Genomic DNA, 23,066 nt, shown 5'->3' on the forward strand with positions numbered 1-23,066 from the left:
ACAGGTTAAAGGCAAAGTCAGGTGGACCGAGTTGGGAAGAAAGGAAAAAGAAAGGAATAATAAGAAAGAAGGCCGGGGAAAGGCGACAGTCGAGCGATTTCTGGGCAGAGAAGCCACGGAGCCTTTCCCTCAAATCCACGAAGGCAAACAAAAATTCAATGTTTTGGAACAGCCGCTGGGATAAAGCGGCAGGGATGAAGCGCGTAGAGCTGGGATTCCTAGAGGGGAACGGCCGAGTCCTTAACCGGAAGTGTCCTCCTTCCCAAAAACGTCCCTTCCTGCTCGTCCTTCTTTATCCTCCGGAGGAAAGTGGCACCTCAGCTGTTCCAAGGGGTTCCCTGGCCCGGGTCTCCTTTCCCCGGATCTTGTAGGTTTGGGAAGGTAAGGGTGAGTCCCTCCGGGGGGGAGAGGGGGAGTCGCAGGGGGAGGGTCGCGGGAGGGGAGACCCTCAAGGCCCAGCCGAGCCGAGTTATTTGAGCTGCCTCTTTTGGTTGGGCTCCCAGGGATTGAGAGAGGTGTTTAAAATACAGCACTTAATCTCTCTGGCACCACAACATTTTTCTCCCCCCCCCCCCCCGTATTCATTGGAATGTCTAAAGATTATAATTAATCCTTTTGTAACATTAAAAAGAGAGAGAGAGAGATGCTAGAAAAGGCTATGTAGAATTTGCCATCAGCCGAAGGAATAAGGGACGAAGACCTGTGGGATTAGATGATGACTGAAGATGCTTGCTTACAGAACTTCGGAGGTGGGGTAATTTCTTCACCTTTTGATCCCCAGTTAAGTGAAAGGAGGGGTCTGTGGCTCTCAGCTGAAGGAAACTCCATAAATCTCTAAATGCTGTTTCATCCTTGGCTTTCTCCTGCTTTTCTTTCAGGGACAAGATGTGCTTTTCACAGTTCTTACTGAGAGTGTAGCATAATTATTCAGAGAACAACATCCTGGCTTTACAGTACTGTAGTCAAGTCCGAGAAGGCAGTCTTTCCCCTGACAGAGACGAGGGAAGACTCCTTTGACTCCATCGGAAGCTTTGTTGAAGTGCAGATCGGAGATGGATGGGGAAAACTCAGCTGTGCTCTGTGACAGCAAAATGGAGAGCGGTGAGGAAATCCAGGGAAGAAAGTTGCACAGTTTGCTGTATGAGGAGGTTGTTGGCTCAGACATACTGTGCCAGCTCTTCAGGCAGTTTTCCTACAAGGAAGCAGAAGGGCCCCGAGACGCTTGCAGCCGACTCCACCGTCTCTGCCATCAGTGGCTGAAGCCAGAAAGGCACACCAAGGCTCAGATCCTGGACCTGGTGATCCTGGAGCAGTTCCTGGCCATCCTTCCCCCGGAGATGTCCAGCTGGGTGAGGGAATGTGGAGCGGAGAGCAGCTCTCAGGCGGTGGCCCTGGCCGAAGGCTTCCTCCTGAGCCAGGCAGAGGAGAAGAGTCAGGAAGAGCAGAAGGTGAGACCGTGTCCTTCCTGGTGCTTGCAAGGCAGAGGTGGGATGCACATGGCCCATGTGAGCAGTCTTTTCTTACCTGTTGCTGTCCTGTGTGGCACTCTACAGCCCCTGTGAAATTTACTGATGGCCCACTGAAGTGGGGTGTACAGTATATCATTCATTTTGTTTAATAGCAAGACATATGGGGACCATTCACTCTGTTTTGTCTTGAAAGGAAACACTGTGTTTCATTGCTCCCACACACCTAAATTGTTGTGGCCATTGCAGTCTGCGTTAATCCAGCTATACAACTACAGATGTACGCCTGTGTCATTGTTTATCTTGTGCTTCTGTTTCTCTTTGAGGTCAAAGATCTGTCTCTGGACGTTCAGCCAGATTTCCCTGCAGAAGAAGAGGCTCCCCTGGAGAACAGAGGAAGGGATGGAGGGGCCGCCTTGCTGGGTAAGGTCTGGTGCTGGGAGGCCAACGGTTTTTCAACTAGATCTCCTTTTCGGAACGGTTCAAGAGATCCATGGTTGCATTTATATTTCCTTGAGTTTTGAGAGTGGGAGGAAAGCGTTACCATCACACTTTTCTCCATCTACAAAATGTGTTTCAAAGATCAGCAGTTGAGGAATTTGTCTTTCTAGGTGGTAACAGCCTTTTGATACATGTCTAGAATCTCGAGAAGAGAAGTCTTTCACCGAAATGACACTGCAGAACTTAAAATATAGATTAAGGCTAGGATAAATCTTGACAGATCTGTAGTGGACAGGCTGTGCTCATGAACCCTGTCCTATGGTTGCTGTTACAAAAGATTATATTCCAAGGTCATGTACAATTACCCCAATGCATCTTCAGATTGATAGCAAACTTCCTCTTCTTGACATGGTGTCAGGCCTCCTGGATTTGCCTCTTCTGTACCTCAGCTGGTTGTGTGGCCTCTTTCTTCTGGTGCCCTGGTACATTGCATGCCCGCTGTTTGGGATCGTTACTACTGAGGTGCATCACTTTGCTGTGCAGCCAATTTTTGCAGAAGAAGCAGATCAGTGTTGACCCAAAATTTTAAGCATCAGTCCTCCATTTCTTTTAAAGTTCTTGGCTTTACAGGACCTGATATGCAGAGTTTCTCCTTGTTTATATCCCTCCAATGTGATCAAGACCTTGTAGGTCTTTTCTTAACCCTTCTACTGCCACTGGAATACCCTGACTGGTACAAGCCACACTTCCTCTGCCTGACCTACATAGCCAGGGTATTCCAGTGGGGGCTATAAGACTGCATCTTCCAAGTTCCAGTCCAAGTACTGACCCATTACACCAGTGGTCCCCAACCTTGGGCCTCCAGATGTTCTTGAACTACAACTCCCACAAATCCTGGCCAACAGAGGTGGTAGTGAAGGCTTCTGGGAGTTGTAGTCCAAGAGCATCTGGAGGCCCAAGGCTGGGGACCACTGTATTACACCACACTTTCATATAGAGCAGGGGTCTCCAAACTACAGCCCACGGGGCACATCCGGCCCATCTTGCCATTTTACCCAGCCCATTCCTGTTCCTTGGGCCCTCACAAATATTGAAAATGTCTGCTCTGGCCCTCGCGGTCACAAGTTTGGAGACCCTTGATATACAGTGGTGCCTCGCTTAACGACATTAATTCGTTCCAGTGAAATCGCTGTAGAGGGAAAATGTCATAAAGCGAAAATAAAAAAACCATTGAAACGCATTAAAACCTGGTTAATGCATTCCAATGGGCTAAAAACTCACTGTCCAGTGAAGGTCCTCCATACGGCAGCCATTTTCGGTGCCTGTATAGCGAGGAATCCATCCCTAAGAACAGCAGGGAGCCATTTTGAGCACCCAGCGACCATTTTGAAAACCCAACTATCAGCTGCTTTGATCGTCGTAATGCAAAGAATCAGTTCCCAAAGCAGGGAACCGATCTTCGCAAAGCAAAAAAACTCCATTTAAAACATCCTTTTGCAATCGCAATTGCGATCGCAAAAACATTGTCATGAAGCGGATTCGTCGTAATGTGGGGTAATCGTTAAGCAGGGCAAGACTGTATAGCAATCTCATGCATTTGGTTGGAATATATCTCACTCTTGTGCAAATGTTTTACATTCTGTCCTTCCCATTTAAATCCAAGATAGCTGTTTAGGTCTAGATCAATGGCTGGTGTCAGTAATGAACTGGATGAGGGTGAATAAACTAAAACTTAATCCAGACAAGACAGAGGTGCTCCTGGTCAGTCAAATGGCGGAGCAAGAAATAGGGACAAAGCCTGTGCTGGATTGAGGTACATTCCCTCTGAAAATGCTCCTGGATCTATCTTTGTACCTGGATGTCCAGATTTCGGTAGTAGCCAGGAATGCATTTGCACATTTAAAACTAATGGACCAGCTGCAACCATTCCTGGAGGGGTCTGATCTGGTCACAGTGATACATGCCTTAGTTACATACGCACTGGATTACTGTAATACACCCTACATGGGGTTCAGAAACTTTCTTCTGGGGTTTGGAACATGTTCGGAAACTTCAGTGGATCCAAAACTGTGGCCATATTGCTAAATGGGGATGATTTCAGGGATCAAATAACTCCCTGTTACAGCAACTCCACTGGTTGCTGATCTGTTTCTCAGCACAATTGAAAATGCTGGTCTTTAGCCTATAAATCCCGAAACGACTTGGATCCATGCTATCTCTTGGATCCAAGCGTTTCCCTGCCTGGGAGTTGAGATCATCAGGGGTGGCCCTTCTCTAGATCCCACTACTCTCACAGGTATGTTTGGTACGTTGCTGCTCCCAGACTCTGGAACTCCTTCCCACTGGAAGGCTGGCCCATCTTTGCGGTCCTTCCACAAAGAGGACAAAAATCTTTCTCTTCAAGCAGGCTTTCCTTAGTGACTGCTATCTGAGACGGGATTTGTGCCTTGTTGCTTTGAATGCATTTTTTGTGTTGACTGTCATTTTTAGTGATGTGTTACTGTTTGTTTTTTTTTAAATGTATCCTTACTGCTTTTATCTTTTAAATATTGTCTTGCCTTTTACTGATGTAAGTGGCCTCAGGTCATTTTTAAGGAGAAAGGCGGAGTAAGAATATTTTAATTTTAAAAATATAATTAATATTGGTGTTAAAGACAGGTTGATCCAGCTGGTTACCTCTCTCTGTTGTCTTTTGCAGGGCTTGGCGTGATGTTGGCAGCACGAACAGAGCCGTCCCTTCCTCCTGATGGAGGGAAAGCTGAAGAGGAGGAGGAAAGATCATTGGGAAGACAGGTGGGGGGCAGCCTACCTGCCTTTTTCCTTAGCTTGTCTCTCTGAAAAAGACAGGAGAGTGGATTTTGAGCCAGTTTGTTTTAGATGAGAGTTATGAAAAGTTCACTAGTTCCTCCATGTGGGAACTGGGGAAGAAAGACATCAACAAAAGCATCTGAACGCTAGAGAATCCAAAACTGAAGTGTTCTTCCATCCAGACTAACTGATTCATGCGCGCGCGTGCACGCGCGCACGCACGCACACACACACACACACACACACACACAGAGAGAATTTTGAGAGCTCATCTTTTAAAAGTCTGGGCTTGAACCATTATGTGTCCAGCCCTGTTAGTCATCCTTCATGTCTCTCTCTTTCCAAAAGAAGTTGAAAGCCCTTCTTGTCTGACAAACTGTATCCAGCAGTGGATTTTTTAATGCCTATAATTAGCCTTCAAGCTGCAAAAGAGAGTAGTCGCCTCTCTCTCATGGTGTTCGGCCCTGGAGGGAGGATGTAGACATTATGACTGGTAACTTTTGGTAACATTAATCTCCCTTAGGTGACTTGTGAATTCTACCCACAAAAGTTTAAAGCTTGCAGTATAAGCCCTAGCCACCTTTTTATCAACATCTGCTTATTGCCTAGCATTACCTCTGCCTGCCAGATCGACGATCTGGCAGCTACTATCAAAAAAGTCCCTGAAAGAGAGTCACTGTTCATTCTTGGAGACTTTAATGCTAGAGTTGGTGCTGATCACAATTCTTGGCCCACTTGTCTAGGCCGTTTTGGCATTGGAAAGATGAACGAAAATGGCCAACGCTTACTGGAGTTTTGCTGTTACTATGGTCTCTGTGTCAGCAACACATTCTTTAATACGAAGCTGCAACACAGAGTTTCCTGGAGACATCCAAGATCCAAGCATTGGCATCAGCTCGATTTGATCCTCACTAGACGTTCTAGCCTTCCTAGTGTTACGATCACACGCAGCTACCAGAGTGCTGATTGCGATACTGATCACTCCCTGGTGTGTAGTAGAGTAAAACTGCGAACAAAGAAATTGTATCACATGAAAAAGGAAGGAAGACCACGTATTGACATCAACAAGACTCGCGATCAAAGAAAAGTGAAGGAATTCGCCCAAGCACTCGAGGAAACCCTTCCAGGTCCAGCTAATGTAAATGCACCTGAACGATGGGAACACTTCAAGAACACTGTCTATAACACCGCCTTGTCCACCTTCGGCAAGAAGACCAGAAAGATGGCTGACTGGTTCGAAGCCCATTCGGAGGAGTTAATGCCAGCCATTGAGGATAAGAGAAGAGCTCTAGCAGCATACAAAGCCTGTCCTAGCGAGTACAACCTGCAAGCTCTTCGAGCCGCTCGTAGCCAAGTCCAACAGGCTGCCAGGAGATGCTCCAATGACTATTGGCTTCAGCTCTGCTCTCAGATACAGATAGCAGCGGACACAGGTAACATCAAAGGAATGTATGATGGTATCAAGCAGACCCTAGGTCCATTACAGAAGAAATCTGCTCCCTTGAAGTCTGCTACAGGTGTGATCATCCAGGACCAAGCACAGCAGATGGAACGCTGGGTGCAGCACTACTCCGAGCTATATTCCAGAAAGAACGTAGTAACCGAAGAAGCATTAAATAACATTGAGTGCCTGCCTGTCTTGGAAGAGCTGGACAGCGAACCAACCCTAGCAGAAATAAATGCGGCCTTGGATTCCCTCACCTCTGGCAAGGCACCTGGAAGGGACAACATCCCTGTTGAAGTGCTGAAATGCGGTAAGGAGATCATCATCACCGAACTGTATGAAATCTTTTCTCTCTGCTGGAGGGAAGGTGGAGTACCACAGGACATGAAGGATGCAAACATTGTCACATTGTACAAGAACAAGGGTGACAGGGGTGACTGCAATAACTACCATGGTATCTCTCTTCTTAGCGTTGTAGGGAAGCTGCTTGCCCGTGTTGTGCTGAAGAGGCTCCAGGTGCTTGCAGACAGAGTCTATCCGGAATCACAGTGTGGATTTCGAGCAAATAGATCCACCACTGACATGGTATTCTCCCTCCGACAGTTGCAGGAGAAATGCAGGGAACAACAACAGCCACTCTTAGTGGCCTTCATAGACCTTACAAAAGCATTTGACTTGGTTAGCAGGGATGGCCTTTTCAAAATACTTCCCAAGATTGGATGTCCACCTCGTCTCTTTAACATCATCAGGTCCTTCCACGATGGAATGAAAGGCACTGTAGTTTTTGACGGCTCAACATCAGATCCCTTTGACATCCGAAGTGGAGTGAAACAGGGCTGTGTCCTCGCACCAACACTTTTGGGATCTTTTTTGCTGTCATGCTGAAGCATGCCTTTGGAACTGCAACAGAAGGTGTCTATCTCCGGACTAGATCAGATGGAAAGCTCTTTAATCTCTCTAGATTGAGAGCGAAGACCAAAGTCCAACTGAAATGCATGCGGGACTTCCTCTTTGCAGACGATGCAGCCATTGTTGCCCACTCTGCTGAAGACCTCCAACAACTCATGAATCGTTTCAGCAAGGCCTGCCAAGACTTTGGACTAACAATCAGCCTGAAGAAAACACAAGTCATGGGCCAGGGTGTGGACTCACCTCCCTCTATTACCATCTCCACACAAGAATTGGAGGTTGTTCATGACTTTGTGTACCTTGGCTCAACCATCTCTGACACCCTCTCTCTAGATGTCGAGCTGGATAAACGCATTGGGAAAGCAGCCACCATGTTCTCTAGACTCACAAAGAGAGTATGGCTCAATAAGAAACTGACAACACATACCAAGATCCAGGTCTATAGAGCCTGTGTCCTGAGCACACTCCTGTACTGCAGCGAGTCCTGGACCCCTTGTGCCCGGCAGGAGAGGAAACTGAACACCTTCCATATGCGTTGCCTACGACGGATTTTTGGTATCACCTGGCAGGACAGAGTTCCAAATAGAGTAGTCCTAGAACGAGCTGGAATTTTCATCATGCATACATTACTGAAACAGCGATGTCTACGCTGGCTTGGGCACGTTGTGAGAATGGCTGATGGTCGGATTCCAAAGGATCTCCTATATGGAGAATTAGTGCAGGGAAATCGCCCCAGAGGGAGACCACAGCTGCGATACAAGGATATCTGCAAGCGGGATCTGAAGGCCTTAGGAATAGACCTCAACAGATGGGAAACTCTGACATCTGATCGTTCAGCCTGGAGGCAGGCAGTACATCACGGCCTCTCCCAATTTGAAGCGACCCTTGTCCAGCAGGCTGAGGCAAAGAGGAAGTCACAAAGGAAGCAAAACCAGGGAGTTGGGCAGGGGACAGATTGGATTTGTCTTCAGTGTGGAAGAGATTGTAACTCTCGAATTGGCCTCCTCAGCCACACTAGACGCTGTTCCAAGTCCTCCATACAGAGCACGCTACCATAGTCTTTCGAGACTGAAGGATGCCTACTACCTCTGCCTGAAGAAGAAATGCCTAACAGCAGCCGTTCATGCATTGGTAATCTCCAAAACTGATTACTGTAAAACCTTTTATGTAGGGCTTCCCTTGAAGTTAGTACAGAAATGTCAGCAGATCCAAAATGTGGCAGCCAGACAGATTACAGTTACCAGCGGATATGAACCTCCTGTCTTGGCAGTCATTCATTGGCTCCCTGTTAGTTTTTGTGTTCAGTTTAAGGTGCTGCTCATAACTTTTAAAGCCCTTAATCGTTTTGGACCTAAATTTTTGGATAAATACCTCTCCCCCAAAAAACAACTACCGTTCCATACACACCTCACAGTCCTTGGTGTTAAGAACTGTAATACCCAAGGAGGGGGGGAAAAGATCACAACTGAGCTTTTCTGATTGCGATTACTTTTCTCTAGAAGACGTTTCCTTCAGAGGTTCACCAGCCAGCATCCCTGTCCATTTTTTAGAAAGAGAATTAAGACTGAATTATGCAAAGCTGCCTTCTACTAGTATAAATTTGTCCTGATGTGTTCATATGGGTTTTAATTTTGTCATTTAGAAGTAGTTGCACTAGTGACTGCATTAATTGTATTTCACCATAATTTTATTATATACAGAGTGTCATGTTTTATTGCATATTCTAAACTGCCCAAAGAGTGGAAACACAAATGGGGTAGTGTAGAAATGTAAGTAAGTAAGTAAGTAAGTAAGTAAGTAAGTAAGTAAGTAAGTAAGTAAGTAAGTAAGTAAGTAAATAAATAAATAAATAAATAAATAAATAAATAAATAAATAAATAAATAAATAAATAAATAGCCATGTCATATTAGGTAATCATTTGGCTATTGACAAAATGAATTTTTTTAGTTGTGAGTATATCCTTCTTTTTCTATCCAGTGTCCTATAACTTTTGAGGAGGTGGCTGTGAATTTCACCCAGGAGGAGTGGGCGCTGCTGGATCCTGACCAGAGAACCCTGCAGAAGGAAGTCATGGAGGAAAACTGGGAGATTGTTGCCACTTTTGGTAAGGCTCAGTCTTTCTCTGCCTGCTCATACTTGTAATAATTACAAATGGTTGGGCGGGGGGTGCATGCAGGGCAGGCGGGACATGCACACAAGTGGGTGAGGCACCAGTGCACATGTGTGGATGGGTGGGGCATGTGGGGATGGGTGGGCAGGGCACCCACGCATGCATGTGCGGGTGGGTGGGTCACCTGTGTGTGCGTGTGGGGAGGCTGTGCGTGCGTGGGGGCCATACATGCCAGGGGGCGGGAAATCTGTCTCCGCGGCCCGGTCCTGCCAAGGCCACAGTCCAGTACCATGCAGCGGACCAGGAGTTGGGAACCATGGATTTAGGCTACAGTATTTCCACATTCTTTCTCCTAGTTTCACCTTTTTTACACAAAAGACACAGATTGGTTTTTGACCCGCTCAGTTATATCCTGTAGTTCTGTGTCTGTGTTTCTATTGCTTATTCTAAAATATCACAAGTTGCAAGTCACTCCCATTCCATTAACTGTACAAATGTTGTTCATGATGTGGAATCAAAGATCACGGCAAGAAAAGGTGCAGCTAGGTTTCAAGATAAGTCTGACACACACACACCCCTTTAAGGTTGACTTCTCTGTGGAAAAAAACGAATATCTGGCAGCAATAGCCTAGGTCCAGAGATGTAAAAAGTTCTAGCCCCTCTTATGGCCAATGGTGGTTATTATGTGTCCTCCTCCATTTAAAAAAGGGTGGATACTGTCAGGTAACAGAGTTGATGGAGACTGAGGGAAATGATGGTCTTGGGGTAGAAGGAGAGAGAGAGAGGAACAAAAAAATGAGAGTAGTAAAGAGAGGTCAAGAGAGCAGTGGATTATCCTGCAGATCAGAGAGGGGAACATTTGGACCTGCACGTGTTTTGGGCTGCCACTCCCAGAATAATGAAAGGATGTTTGTGTCTCTTGTTCTCTGTCGGAGAACCAGCACCATGAACCGTACAACTCCGGGAGTTGTCATATAACCAAGGTGACACTAAGTGATTAATTTTTAAAAAGACGATGGATCCATTTTAATTCATTGCAAGCTGTCTAGTACCAGTATTAGAGCCACTAGATAGCAAGCCCCAGTCTCTTGAAGATCACTTTTCAAGAGAATTTTATTTGAATTTTATTTCAAATTTTTGCAGCTCATTTTGGATACAGCAAAAAGAGACCAGTTTCAGCTTTCAACTCTGAGCAGCTGGGGAGATTCAATATCTACTAAATTAATACAGTTCTGTGTGAGCAAATCCCCTTCCCCACTTCCCGAGGATCCATGTCTCTTAGACTTGAGATTCAACTGTTCTGTGCTTGTTGTTCTTTCTAGCAGGTAACAGGAGGAAGACAAAGGTATGCTTGAAGTGTGGGACTTCTTTTACGCAGAATTGTGACCTTCCAACAGACCAGCAAAATTGTGTGGAAGAAGAAAGTTTGACTACGGAGAGACCTTATGAAGGCACCATGTGTAGGAAATGTTGTACTTTAAATATTTTGATTGAACCACAGAAGAGGGACTGTTTTGCAAAGAAATATTACACAAGCAAACTGTATAAGAAATCTCTTGGTTCCATTTCCCAGCTTCCAAGCCAGCAGACAGCCCATACAGCTGGGAACCTGTACAAATCTAATGGGAAGCATTTCAGCAAGAATTCAAACCTCAGATTCTACCAGGCAGATGATGCTCGAGACAAACCATACCAGGGCCAGGAGTGTGTGAAATATTTTCTTCATAAATCAGACCTCACAAGGCATCAGACAACGTTCAAAGGGGAGAAATCATACAGATGCCAGGAGTGTGGGAAATGCTTTGCTCAAAATTCAGATCTTACAAGGCATCAGACAGTACACACAGGAGAGAAACCATACAAATGTCAGGAGTGTGGGAAATGTTTTACCAGAAATTCATCACTTCTGGTCCACCAAAGTGTTCACACAGGAGAAAAACCATACAAGTGTCAGGAGTGTGGGAAATGTTTTGCTCAAAAACCAGACCTTGGGCGGCATCAGAAAGTTCATTCGGGAGAGAAACCATATAAATGCCAGGAGTGTGGAAAATCTTTCCTCACACATTCAGTCCTGCTGATGCACCAAAGAGTCCACACAGGAGAAAAACCGTTCAAATGCCAGGAGTGTGGGAAATGTTTTGCTCAAAAGCCACCCCTTAGGCAGCACCAGAAATTTCACTCCGGAGAGAAGCCGTATAAATGCCAGGAATGTGGAAAATGTTTTGTCACAAATTCAGTCCTTTTGATACATCAGAGAATCCACACGGGGGAAAAACCATACAAATGTCAGGACTGTGGGAAATGTTTCACCAGGAATTCAACTCTTCTGATACATCAGACAATTCATACAGGAGAGAAACCATACAAATGTCCGGAGTGTGGGAAACGTTTTGCTCAAAATGCAGATGTTCGGAAGCATCAGAAAGTCCACACGGACCTGAAACCATACAAATGCCAAGAGTGTGGGAAATGTTTTGCTCAAAACTCAGACCTTAGGCGGCATCAAAAAATTCACTCAGGAGAGAAGCCATATAAATGCCACGAATGTGGGAAATGTTTTGCCACAAATTCAGTCCTTCTGATGCACCAGAGAGTCCATACTGGAGAAAAACCATACAAATGTCAGGACTGTGGGAAATGTTTCACCAGGAAATCAACCCTTCTAATACATCAGACAACCCATACAGGAGAGAAACCATACAAATGTCTGGAGTGTGGAAAAGGCTTTGCCCAAAACTCAGACCTTCGGAAGCATCAGAAAGTCCACTCAGCATTGAAACAATACAAATGCCACGATAGTGGAAAATGTTTTGCTCAAAACTCAGACCCTAGGCAGGATCAGAAATTTAACACAGGAAAGACACCATTCAAATGCCAGGAATGTGGAAAATCTTTTGTCACAAATTCAGTCCTTCTGATGCACCATAGAATCCACACTGGAGAAAAACCATTCAAATGCCAGGAGTGTGGGAAATGTTTTGCTAGGAATTCAACTCTTCTTATTCATCAAACAACCCATTCGGGCAATAAATCTTACAAATGCCAAGAATGTGGGAAATGTTTTGCTCAAAAATCAGACCTCAGCAGGCATCAGAGAATTCACTCAGGAGATAAACCATACAAATGCCAGGAGTGTGGGAAATGTTTCACCAGGAATTCAACTCTTCTTATTCATCAGAGCGTCCATTCGGGCAACAAACCATACAAATGCGGAGAGTGTGGGAAATGTTTTGTTCAAAGTTCAGACCTCGTAAGGCATCAGAGAATTCACTCAAATGAGATACCATACAAATGCCAGAAGTGTGGGAAATCTTTTGACAGTAATTCAATACTCCTGATGCATGAAAGAGTCCATATGGGAGAAAAAACATTCAAATGCCATGAGTGTGGGAAATGTTTCGCTAGGATTTCAACCCTTGTGATTCATCAAACAATCCATTCAGGCAACAAATCTTACAAATGCCAAGAATGTGGGAAATGTTTTGCTCGAATATCATACCTAAGTAGACATCAGAGAATTCACTCAGGAGATAAACCATACAAATGCCAGGAGTGTGGGAAATGTTTCGCCAGGAATTCAACCCTTCTTATTCATCGGAGCGTCCATTCGGGCAACAAACCATACAAATGCCGAGAATGTGGGAAATGTTTTGTTCAAAAGTCAGACCTCGTAAGGCATCAGAGAATTCACTCAAATGAGATACCATACAAATGCCAGAAGTGTGGAAAATCTTTTGACACTAATTCAGTCCCTCTGGTTCATCAGAGTGTCCACACAGGGGGAAAAACATGGAAGTGCCAGCACTGTGGGAAACATTTCAAGTTGAAACTCAGAACCTATGAAGCACTAGAAAGTCCACACAAGAGAGAAGCCATACAAATGCCAGCACTGTGGGAAACGTTTTATTCGGAATTCAAAGCTGCTTCCTCACCACATAGTTCATATAACCACACAAATCTAAGATGACTGGAAAAGCAAACGAAAAGCAAGAGAGAGACCTGAAAAACTAATAAAATCATGGCTGCAGTAGTTGCTAAAGTTGATAAGGGGGGCAAGACTGGAAGCAGAAAAAAATGAGAGTTAAAAAACCCATTAAATATCATGGAAATTGTCCCACTGTCATAAATTGCGAGCTTTAACTGTGAAATTAATTAATGAACAAACTCTTGGATGCACACTTTAATAATGCTGTCAGAAGGCTTGTAATGCTCCATTAAAAGTCTGGACTACTATAAGAGAATGAATAGTTCCTGTGGTGATGGTGGGCTGGAATAACTCATGGTGGGCAGCTACTGGGCATCAACCCTAGTAGAAAGTAACACTGGCTGATTTATGTTACAGACAGAACCAAAATATTTTTCAGGTAACTTAACAGATACATGTGAACATTATCAAGTGGCCAATATAGAAATAATTGGAAGTAGGAGATGGACAAGCTATAATCTGTCTGTTTAAAACAAGGCCGGGAGGAGATTATGGTACTGATTGAATTGTTAATATCAATAATTAGAGTAAACATCAGAAGCAATTGTCTAAACATAATTTACATAACAAAATAACATTTCTGATTAATTTGGAGTCCACATAAGGAACAGATTTGCATTACTAAACTCAACTGAGTGTAAAACAGAAGAATCCTAGACAGCATCTTAAAAAGCAGAGACATCACCTTGCCGACAAAGGTCCGCATTGTCAAAGCTATGGTTTTTCCAGTAGTCATGTATGGAAGTGAGAGCTGGACCATAAAGAAGACTGACCACCTGATGCTTTTGAATTGTGGTGCTGGAGGAGACACTTGAGAGTCCCCTGGACTGCAAAGAGAACAAACTATCCATCCTGAAGGAAATCAACCCTGAGTGCTCACTAGAAGGACAGATAGTAAAGCTGAGGCTCCAATACTTTGGCCATCTCATGAGAAGAGAAGACTCCCTGGAAAAGACCCAGATATTAGGAAAGTGTGAAGGCAAGAGGAGAAGGGGACGACGGAGGATGAGATGGTTGGACTGTGTCACTGAAGCTACCAACACGAATTTGACCCGACTCTGGGAGGCAGTGGAAGACAGGAGGGCCTGGCATGCTGTGGTCCATGAGGTCACAAAGAGTCAGACACGACTTAACGACTAAACAACAACAACAAGAAAAAATTACAACCTGTTCAATTTGCATCCTGTCTTCTTTTGAAGAGCTTGGCTATAATACTTTGCCTAGGGATTGTTATAAAGATTGTTATAAAGACTGGTGAAAATGTAACAAACCCACATAAAATCCTCAAGGAGAGAGTAACAAGAAAGAGGGTTGCCACTTCTGTTTAGCATAAACATTTCTGGCGCACAACCTTCTTCATCAAGTGCATGGAAGTTGACCATTACATATTGGTAATATGTAGTGTTGATGCAGGCGAGAGACCTCAGTGAGGCAGGTTTGATGAGAGAAAGATACCAATAGTGTTAATTATGCCCCCTGAGGAAGCCAGTTAGAGTAGTAAGGCGAAAACAGGCTGCTGGTTTTGTTTCACTGATAACTGGAGAAGTAGAAAAGAAGGAGAACACAGACCGTTTTGGGTCTTGTCTGTTGGAAGTCAGTCTGTTGAGACCCATTGCTGAAAGCAGTTGTCTTCCAAGTTTGCTGTTTGATCTGTTCAACTAGCTTCGGGTGGCGCCATCTTGGACGTGGTCAATGTCAATTTAGAGGTGCCGGTAGAACTTGAAACAGAGGATTTTTCCGACATCGAGGACTTCTTGGTCGATTTGTCGGCAGGCTTGGAAACGGAGGCCACATAGAAGAACAGCCCAGTCTGTGAAGAAATAACCACTAATGAACAGGGAAGGTGCCAGAATCAGAGGTTGACTTGCATTCCAGGACAGTTTTGGCGCTTTCAGTACTGATAGGAGAACTGCTGGAAAGGGGAATCAAGCCAGAATCCTGACTACTGGGTGGTGAAAACACTGAGGAGTTAACGGAGAAAAAGAGGGGGGAAAGAGAACATAGTTAAATAATCTGGATTAGCAACAACCTGTCCTCTGCAAGCTCACACTCTAATCCAACATAGATATCAACACAAAGGCATGGTACAATTTGGCCACAAACACAGAATTAAATAATTAGAAAAGGACAATAGAAGTATAATCCATAGGTTCTTAACCTGTGGTCCACAGACCCCTGGGGGGGCCACAATGTTCTCATATGGGGTGAAGCAAAGGCTTGAAGAAATGTTGTATCTTTTGCGGTTAAAATAGGTAGGTAGGTAGGTAGGTAGGTAGGTAGGTAGGTAGGTAGGTAGGTAGGTAGGTAGGTAGGAAGGAAGGAAGGAAGGAAGGAAGGAAGGAAGGAAGGAAGGAAGGAAGGAAGGAAGGAAGGAAGGAAGGAAGGAAGGAAGGAAGGAAGGAAGGAAGGAAGGAAGGAAGGAAGGAAGGAAGGAAGAACAAAATCTTAATTTCCCTTGTTTGTGTAATACCTGGATTTTCTATTTTTTCCATTAAAAACCAACAAAAGTAAAAATCAGTTCTGAAAATAACTGTTTGATAGCAAATAACTGATATTTCTGCACATGGTGAGAACATGCAGGTGAATGACACCGAGTGGCTGAGAGACAGTACGTGACATTTCTTGCTACTGTAGAGTCAGAAGCCATGGGGAGAGAGAGTCGGAGTCAGTCTGCGTCAGTGTGAGTGAGTGAATATTTTCTTGTTCCTGATGCAAAATTAGAGATCCCTTTTCAGTTAATGTGAACTAGAGGGGCTCACAGCAGCAGAGGAAACCAACTTATAGAAATATTCATGGATGGTGCTCTGAAATTGCAGTTCAAGGTACAGTTCCTTCCAAATTTCTGGGCTCACCTACAAGCAGATTTTTCAGAACTACTGAAGAAGGCTATGATGATGATTAGCACCAGCATCCGAACATACAATACACAGTCTTTGATTGGCATTATATAACAGATACAGGTTTTAACCAAAAACCTAAGTATCAGTTAAATATCTGAGACTTAATACGTATGCTGTTCCTAATACTGTCCATCTTTTGCAGCTCTGATGGTGTTATTTCAGAGACCTGCAGCTTATTATATACAGTATTTTATTACAGTCTGTGGCATTGTTCCCAATGCCATGATGACTGTGGGGACCACTGAAATGTGTTTCAATCACAAGCAAGCTATTTCTATTACCAAATCTCTGTATTTTGTTAATTTTTCCAATTTTTTATCTTCAGCTCTGGCATCCCCTGGAATTGTAATGTCAGTTATCAAGACATTTCTCTGTTCTATGATGATGCTTTTAGAAATCTTCGTTAGTTTAGTCGTGCCCAACTCTTCGTGACCCCATGGACCGGAGCACGCCAGGCTCTCCTATCTTCCACTGCCTCCCGGAGTTGGGTCAAATTCATCCTGGTTGCTTCGATGACACTGTCCAACCATCTCATCCTCTGTCATCCCCTTCTCCTCTTGCCTTCACACTTTCCTAACATCAAGGTCTTTTCCAGGGAGTCTTCTCTTCTCATGAGATGGCCAAAGTATTGGAGCCTCAGCTTCAGGATCTGTCCTTCCAGTGAGCGCTCAGGGTTGATTTCATTTAGAATGGATAGGTTTGTTCTCCTTGCAGTCCAGGGGACTCTCAAGAGCCTCCTCCAGCACCACAGTTCAAAAGCATCAATTCTTTGGCGGTCCGCTTTCTTTATGGTCCAGCTCTCACTTCCATACATCACTACAGGAAAAACCATAGCTTTGACTATGCGGACTTTTGTTGGCAAGGTGATGTCTCTGCTTTTTAGGATGCTGTCAAGGTTTGTCATCGCTTTCCTCCCAAGAAGCAGGTGTCTTTTAATTTCGTGGCTGCTATCTCCATCTGCAGTGATCATGGAGCCCAAGAAAGTAAAATCTATAACTGCATCCATATCTTCCCCTTCTATTTGCCAGGAATAGAAATCTGCAGTATTGCACAAATACTAACTTTTCTCTTTGACGAAGGACACTCCTGCGGACATATCTGTTCTGACATCTGTCCTAACTCTACATACAAAAAATTGCTGTTGGAAAAGAGAAGTTTCCCAGCATACAACTCTAGTTTGATATCTAGCTTCTAGATCTAGAAGTTACAGCTACTACACTCACACTCTTTCCCTTCTCTTCCTTTCCAAAACAAAGAGAAGGCACAGTAGAACAGCATTTCTCAATCCCTGTGTGTCAGGATATTGGGACATCAATTCCCATAACCCCTTACCACTCACTGGCTCTGGTAACTGCCACCTTAGAGAACTGTAGTTCAACAATATCTCTACAGAGCCAAAGCTTGACAGTAATACTGAACTGGAGCAGCCTACTCCAACTCAATGACCTTCGTGATGGGAATAGAATGGAACGACAACCTGAAGGCTGCTGATGGGGGAAGAAGGCTGTAAATAGGTGGGACTTCTCAATCCCCACTGTATCTGCAGTAGGCCTGAATACTGCTCATTCCTAACTCTCCAGATCAGAGACTCTGCAGACCAACTGTTCTACTCAAGGCTGAGTCCCTAAAGATTATTATCTCAGGCACACACAACCATCACTGAGTCTCATATGCCTCTCAAAAGGAACAAATATTTCTGAGTAATACCAATGGCAGGTACAAAGGCATCAGCAGGCAAGAGGCAACTCACTGCAAGTGTGTAAAGAAGGTGATGCCCCCATAGGTGAACAGGCCACTCTCATCAGATTCTGGAAACTAAAAAAGGTCAGCCTGCTTAATATTCAGAGAAGGGAGCCACCAAGGGTTTCCAGGAAGGTAAGAAGATCACAAAGAGAGCTGCTGCCGCCAATCAGACTCAATGATACAGAGCTAGACAGTATTCATTTGCTTAATTCAAATATTTCCCTGCCCTCCCCCTCAGTTTCTGAGCTCTTTGGAGAATGGTCTCCCTTTGGTTCTACCACTGTCATTGCAGGCATGTCTAGTGAGGACCTAAGAGAGGGCAGACGCTTTCGGTGGGTGCTCCCAGTCAATGGAATTCACTGCCTCATGAAGCTAGGTTTGTCCCCTCCTTACAGTCCTTCAACCAGCAGGTGAAAACCTTCCTTTTAAAGTTGACTTTTAAGCCAGCCTCCAAAGCTTGCACAGCTGTAGTTTTCAGAAGGGGGTGCCGCACATTTTTATCAGTATTTTAAAATTTTTTATTACATTATTTTGGTTAATCCTATTTTAATTATAATAACTGAACCTACTGTGATTTTATACCTATGTTTTTTTATTGTCACATAAAGTCCACTGTCTTATGGCCTTCAGTGATGACAAAAATCTTCCACAGTACCTATCAGAACACTTAATTTAGTCACTAGAAATATTAGGCTTGTGGACAGGAAAAGAAGCACATTCAGAACATGCAAGAACACAGGTGAAAAACAGGTTCAGTCAGTGGGCCCCAGATAAGGGACTGTAATCGGAAGAGCCAGAGAGAATTAAAAAATCACAAGCAGTTGCCTAAACTGTAGTTATTAAACCACAAAAGTTGGGTGATGATACACCCATCCCTGCTTTCATAAGATTATTCTATAACTTGTTAGTTATTTGGACCTTTTGTAATTTACTGAGGCTGTGACCCTAAGGTAAACCACAAAGAACAAGACAGCAATAATGAAAGAAACCCTGCTATGATTAGCATCACCACTTTGTTACGAAAATGAGACCTATTAAAGTAGTCGCCTGAGACTTGGCATATGAGTGCTTAATACAGTGGTGCCTCGCTTAACGAGCGCAGGCGTAGAACGACGAATCCGCATAGCAAGGGGGTTTTTTCGATCGCAAAGCGATGGCCCCAATGGGCGAAACTCGCAGAGCGAATGTCGGTAAGCGTTTCGCTTACCGACCTTCGCTTTGCGACCCGCGGATCAGCTGTTCGGCGGCTCCAAAATGGCCGCTGGAAGCCCCGAAATGGCCACGCGCAGCGTTTTCGCGCCATCGGTAAGTGAGGGGAGGGCGCGAAAATGGCTGCCGGCCATAGGAAAACATTGCTGAACGGTGAGTTTTCGGCCCATTTGGAACGCATTAAACGATGTTTAATGCGTTCCAATGGGTTTTCTTGATCCGTTCAGCGATGTTTTCACATAGCGAGGGTTAATCCGGAATGGATTAACCTCGCTATGCGAGGCACCACTGTACTTAAAAAGCTGCCATATGTACAGCAATCATAAACATGCTGGAGATTAACAGATTTATCCCCTTTTCTGTAATTGTCAGAAATACATTTCTATTTCCATCAAACCTTGGTGAAACCCATGGATATTTCTCATTGTTGAGAAGTAAAAAGGTTTTTTGGTAAAGGCAACAAGAAGTGCTGGCAATATTATGTCTGCTCAGTTTCTTTCCAGATTTTAATGTCAGATGTCAGTGTTTTCACAGAAAGGCTGTTTCAGAGAGAATCTGCCTGATTATATTGTACAACCCCTGGTTCTTAAATCATGGAAGTTTGACTTATCATCTTGCTGATACTTTTGATGGACCCCCTTGGCAAGTGATTTCCCCAGTCTCTTTCTTCTTCCAAACCATCTACTTCCTCACGGAATTGGCTTACTAAAACTTCCTTCTCACAATATCTGGAGGGTCAAAAATAATTCTTGTCTTTGAGATGTGGCACAGAGGTTACCTTTCCATAACCTGAAAATACTGCTAGGCAATTGCATCAGTAAATATACATCAATTCAGTAGTGGGTCTAAGGAGTTGTGAGTTGGACTGTCTTACTACGGGGGTGGTGGAAAGCGACACAAGAAGCAAGCCTGCAAGGCTTGCATGAAGGACCCATGAGGGCACCAGTGTGGATCAGAGAATTCTGGTTAGCAGTTATAATTACGTAGCAGACATGGTTTCTTGTGTTTACTGATTGTTAGAAATTTACTTTAAAGGTGCTCTTCACTAGGCAAAGGTGCTGACTTTGCCCCAAACTCCCACCACCTTTGGAACCCTAAGCTGGGTGATACCTAGAGGGTGTGTGAGTGGGTAACTATGAACAAGCTTCTAGACTAGTTCCCCTTATTTTGGGAGATAAATCACATTGGCTTTGTACTTTGAGACTGGCACAACAGGCTGACCAGGTAGTACACCCAAATAACAAAAGTAGCTAGCACAGCTTCCTGGCTAAGGCATTTTCTTTAGACAACTGACCCTTGTTCCACCCACCCCCCAAGACTCACACCTGGGTAAAATATCAAAAAGATTTGTTAAAAAGTCTAAAGCATTCAGAAGGTAGTGAATTGTACTGTCACAAAGCAAAGCATTCTCAAGCAGTCTATAGTCTTATTGTACCCCAATAAAATGCTGTAATAAGATCTGTCTAGCTGTACCTAATTACTTACTTGTGGCTATTTCAGCTAATGGCTTTACACCAGAAGGAAGAGATTAAACCTGAGTTTAATTGTGTGAGCCAGATGCAATATCCCAGAGGTACTGTATGACCAACTCTTTTAAGTGTCCAGTTTGCTCCATAGGTCTCTGTTTCTCAACCACAGTTCTGAAATACTGGCCTGCTAGGAAAGGGTGAGATATAAACCAGCGTATGTCTTTCAATTCAAACAAGGTGGAAAGGTCATCATGTAAATGTCCCCCTTCTCTGGAAGGCTTCCTGTTGTATGCCTAGTCATACAACCAGTCCAGTAAACAAAGCCAGACTGGGCATGCAAAGGGGAGCCTACTGTATCATGTTCGCTGCATAGAATACTTGCATATGTGGCACAGCTTGGCAAATTGGGTAGTTTTCTTTTATTTTTTATTCCCCCCCCCCTTTAAGTCTCGGGATGTGGAGCAAATCCATCCTCAGTGGTGTTTCCGCCTTTTTATGCCCACATCACACTGATGGATCTAGTATACTGAATGCATTTGTCTTAAATATGACAAAAGGGTCTGGAACAGATCCTTGGCAATGGAAAAGTCCAGCCCAGAAAAACTAGCTCCCTCCATTTTCTTTATGTTGCAGGAATAAAAGTCCAAAAGTTTGTGTCTGATGTGGGGAATGTTCTCCCTTCTCCCAGCCTATGTCCTAATAATTTAAGTGAGGTAGTCCCCTCAAAATCAAGCTATTAGGAAAGAAAACCCTCAGTGAATTTTAATCTGTCTGACATTCCCCAGAGTACTACAACCTGAGGTGGCCCTACCTCAGGAGAACACAAGCTAACAGGGTCAGGAGACTTTTCTCTCAGAAAGGAGCCAGGGGCCAAAAACCCTGATAAAGGAGATCCAGAGGATTCCAGCATTTTCTTTTTGCAGCGTTTCTGGGACCGCCCCTCCCCTCAGAATGAAGGAGTTCTGAGCATTACAAGGGGAGAATTTTTTTTTAATCCCCAGGAAGAGCTTTCTACAGACTTTCCCTCAGAAATAAGTAGGGGGGGAGTTCCCTCTCAACTGATAAGGTTTCCCGCCTTTTCTCCTTTCAGCCAATAGAAAAGGAGAATGGGAGGAGGAGCCATTTTGTCTCCTGTGCGAGTCTTTTCCCTCAGAGCAAGGAAAGAGGCTAGTGTGAGGGTTGCCACAGGCAACGGAAGAAAGAAACGGTTCTGAACGGATCTAGAGAGGGCTGCAGTTTTAAAAGCAAATAAAGGAACGGACTCCTGACTGAAGGAGTTCCTTTAGGGGATTATCTGTAGTTCCTTTAGGGGATTATCTGATATTTGGCGGAACGCCTTCACCCACCAAGTTCTACCCGGATCACCCGCGCGAGCCAGGAGGTGAGGCTGAGGAGCCTGACGCCGAGGGAGGCCCGAAGGGAGAAGACATGAAACCGGGCCTTCTCGGCGGTGGCTCCTCACCTTTGGAACAATCTCCCTCCTGAGATTCGCGCGGCCCCTACCCTGGGCACATTTAAAACTCAGCTAAAAACATGGCTTTATGTTAAGGCCTTCCCTCCTGCCAGCATTTAATTTAATTTAATTTATTTTTCTTCTTTATCTGTTATTTATGATTTATGTTATATTTGTTAATTGATATTTTTATTTTATGTTGCTATAATTGTATTAATATTGTTGTTAGCCGCTCAGAGTGGTATAGATGTATCAGATGGGCGGGATATAAATCAAATAAATAAATAAATAAATAAATAAATAAATAAATAAATAGTGACTTTGGTTCCTGACACTGCGATTTCATTTCTATGGCTGAAATTTAGCCTCAGAACTTAGCGTTATAATCCCCCAGGCTTCCATTTTCAAAATTTTATATTTCCAGAGGGAAGCTTAAAACAAAAAAAAAAGGTTAGGACTTCTGTCTTAGCAGAACGTTGTTCTCTCAGGATTTAGGCAAGCTAGTTAAATGTTACAGATTAAAGAAAAGAAAGGCGAATTTGCCACAGAACCTACATAGTTTGAGATTTGCAGAGAAGAGATACCTTTGTGAGCCCTGGGCTCAAGAGCTGTTGAGAGAGGAGGAGACTCTTGGGTTTCATATTGGAACCAGAACTTGGAACACTATGTGTGTAAATGAATTAAGAGTTAAAATTATATATATATATATAGACACACACACTCCCATACAGTATTTCTTAAGGCTTCTGGGGATCATCAACAGACCCCTCGCAGTTATATTTCTTCACTGGAATGCAATTTAAAATTTGGACTGAAAATGTAGGTCTGATAAAATGGCTTAGAGCTTTCCTTTTCCAAGGGAACTACTAAGATAGTAACAACCAATTCATATTGCACAGTGTTTAGGAAATAATATTATAAAGGGTGTAGAAAAAGGCATTCAAAATGAGTTGGAATAACTTCATATGAGGAAATAGAAGGAAAATGCAAATGTTGCTGGTGACAATGGAGCTGTTAATATAATTTAGATTTCATAAAACTGCCTACCCCAAGTATCTCAGGCTCAGGAATTCTGGGAATTGTAATCCAAATGCTGTGTGTCTGACGTGGGAAACATTTATTATATTA

The 23,066-nt window shown here is 43.9% G+C and overlaps 1 protein-coding gene and 1 long non-coding RNA gene across 3 annotated transcripts in view; one reads left to right on the forward strand and one right to left on the reverse strand.

Moving 5' to 3' along the window:
• Nucleotides 1-22,109, reverse strand: part of LOC144587481 (uncharacterized) — a 152,305-nt gene extending 130,196 nt beyond the window's left edge. The window contains exon 1 of the long non-coding RNA XR_013542636.1: nucleotides 21,998-22,109. This is a non-coding gene — a long non-coding RNA (uncharacterized LOC144587481). The remainder of the gene's footprint in view (nucleotides 1-21,997) is intronic.
• LOC110070167 (uncharacterized) lies at nucleotides 283-13,420 on the forward strand. Of its 2 annotated transcripts, none has more exons than XM_078388023.1 (6): nucleotides 283-381; nucleotides 879-1,448; nucleotides 1,793-1,889; nucleotides 4,606-4,700; nucleotides 9,047-9,173; nucleotides 10,505-13,420. In XM_078388023.1, the coding sequence occupies exons 2-6, from the start codon at nucleotides 1,053-1,055 to the stop codon at nucleotides 13,144-13,146; spliced, it is 3,357 nt and encodes a 1,118-aa protein (XP_078244149.1). In that variant the 5' UTR covers nucleotides 283-381; nucleotides 879-1,052; the 3' UTR covers nucleotides 13,147-13,420. The 2 variants fall into 2 exon arrangements, with proteins under 2 accessions (XP_078244149.1, XP_078244148.1); XM_078388022.1 differs by having other exon boundaries at nucleotides 284-381; nucleotides 10,502-13,420.
• Nucleotides 22,110-23,066: the final 957 nt, after the last annotated feature.

This window comes from Pogona vitticeps, chromosome 2, assembly GCF_051106095.1.
Source record: "Pogona vitticeps strain Pit_001003342236 chromosome 2, PviZW2.1, whole genome shotgun sequence".
Lineage (NCBI taxonomy): Eukaryota > Metazoa > Chordata > Lepidosauria > Squamata > Agamidae > Pogona > Pogona vitticeps.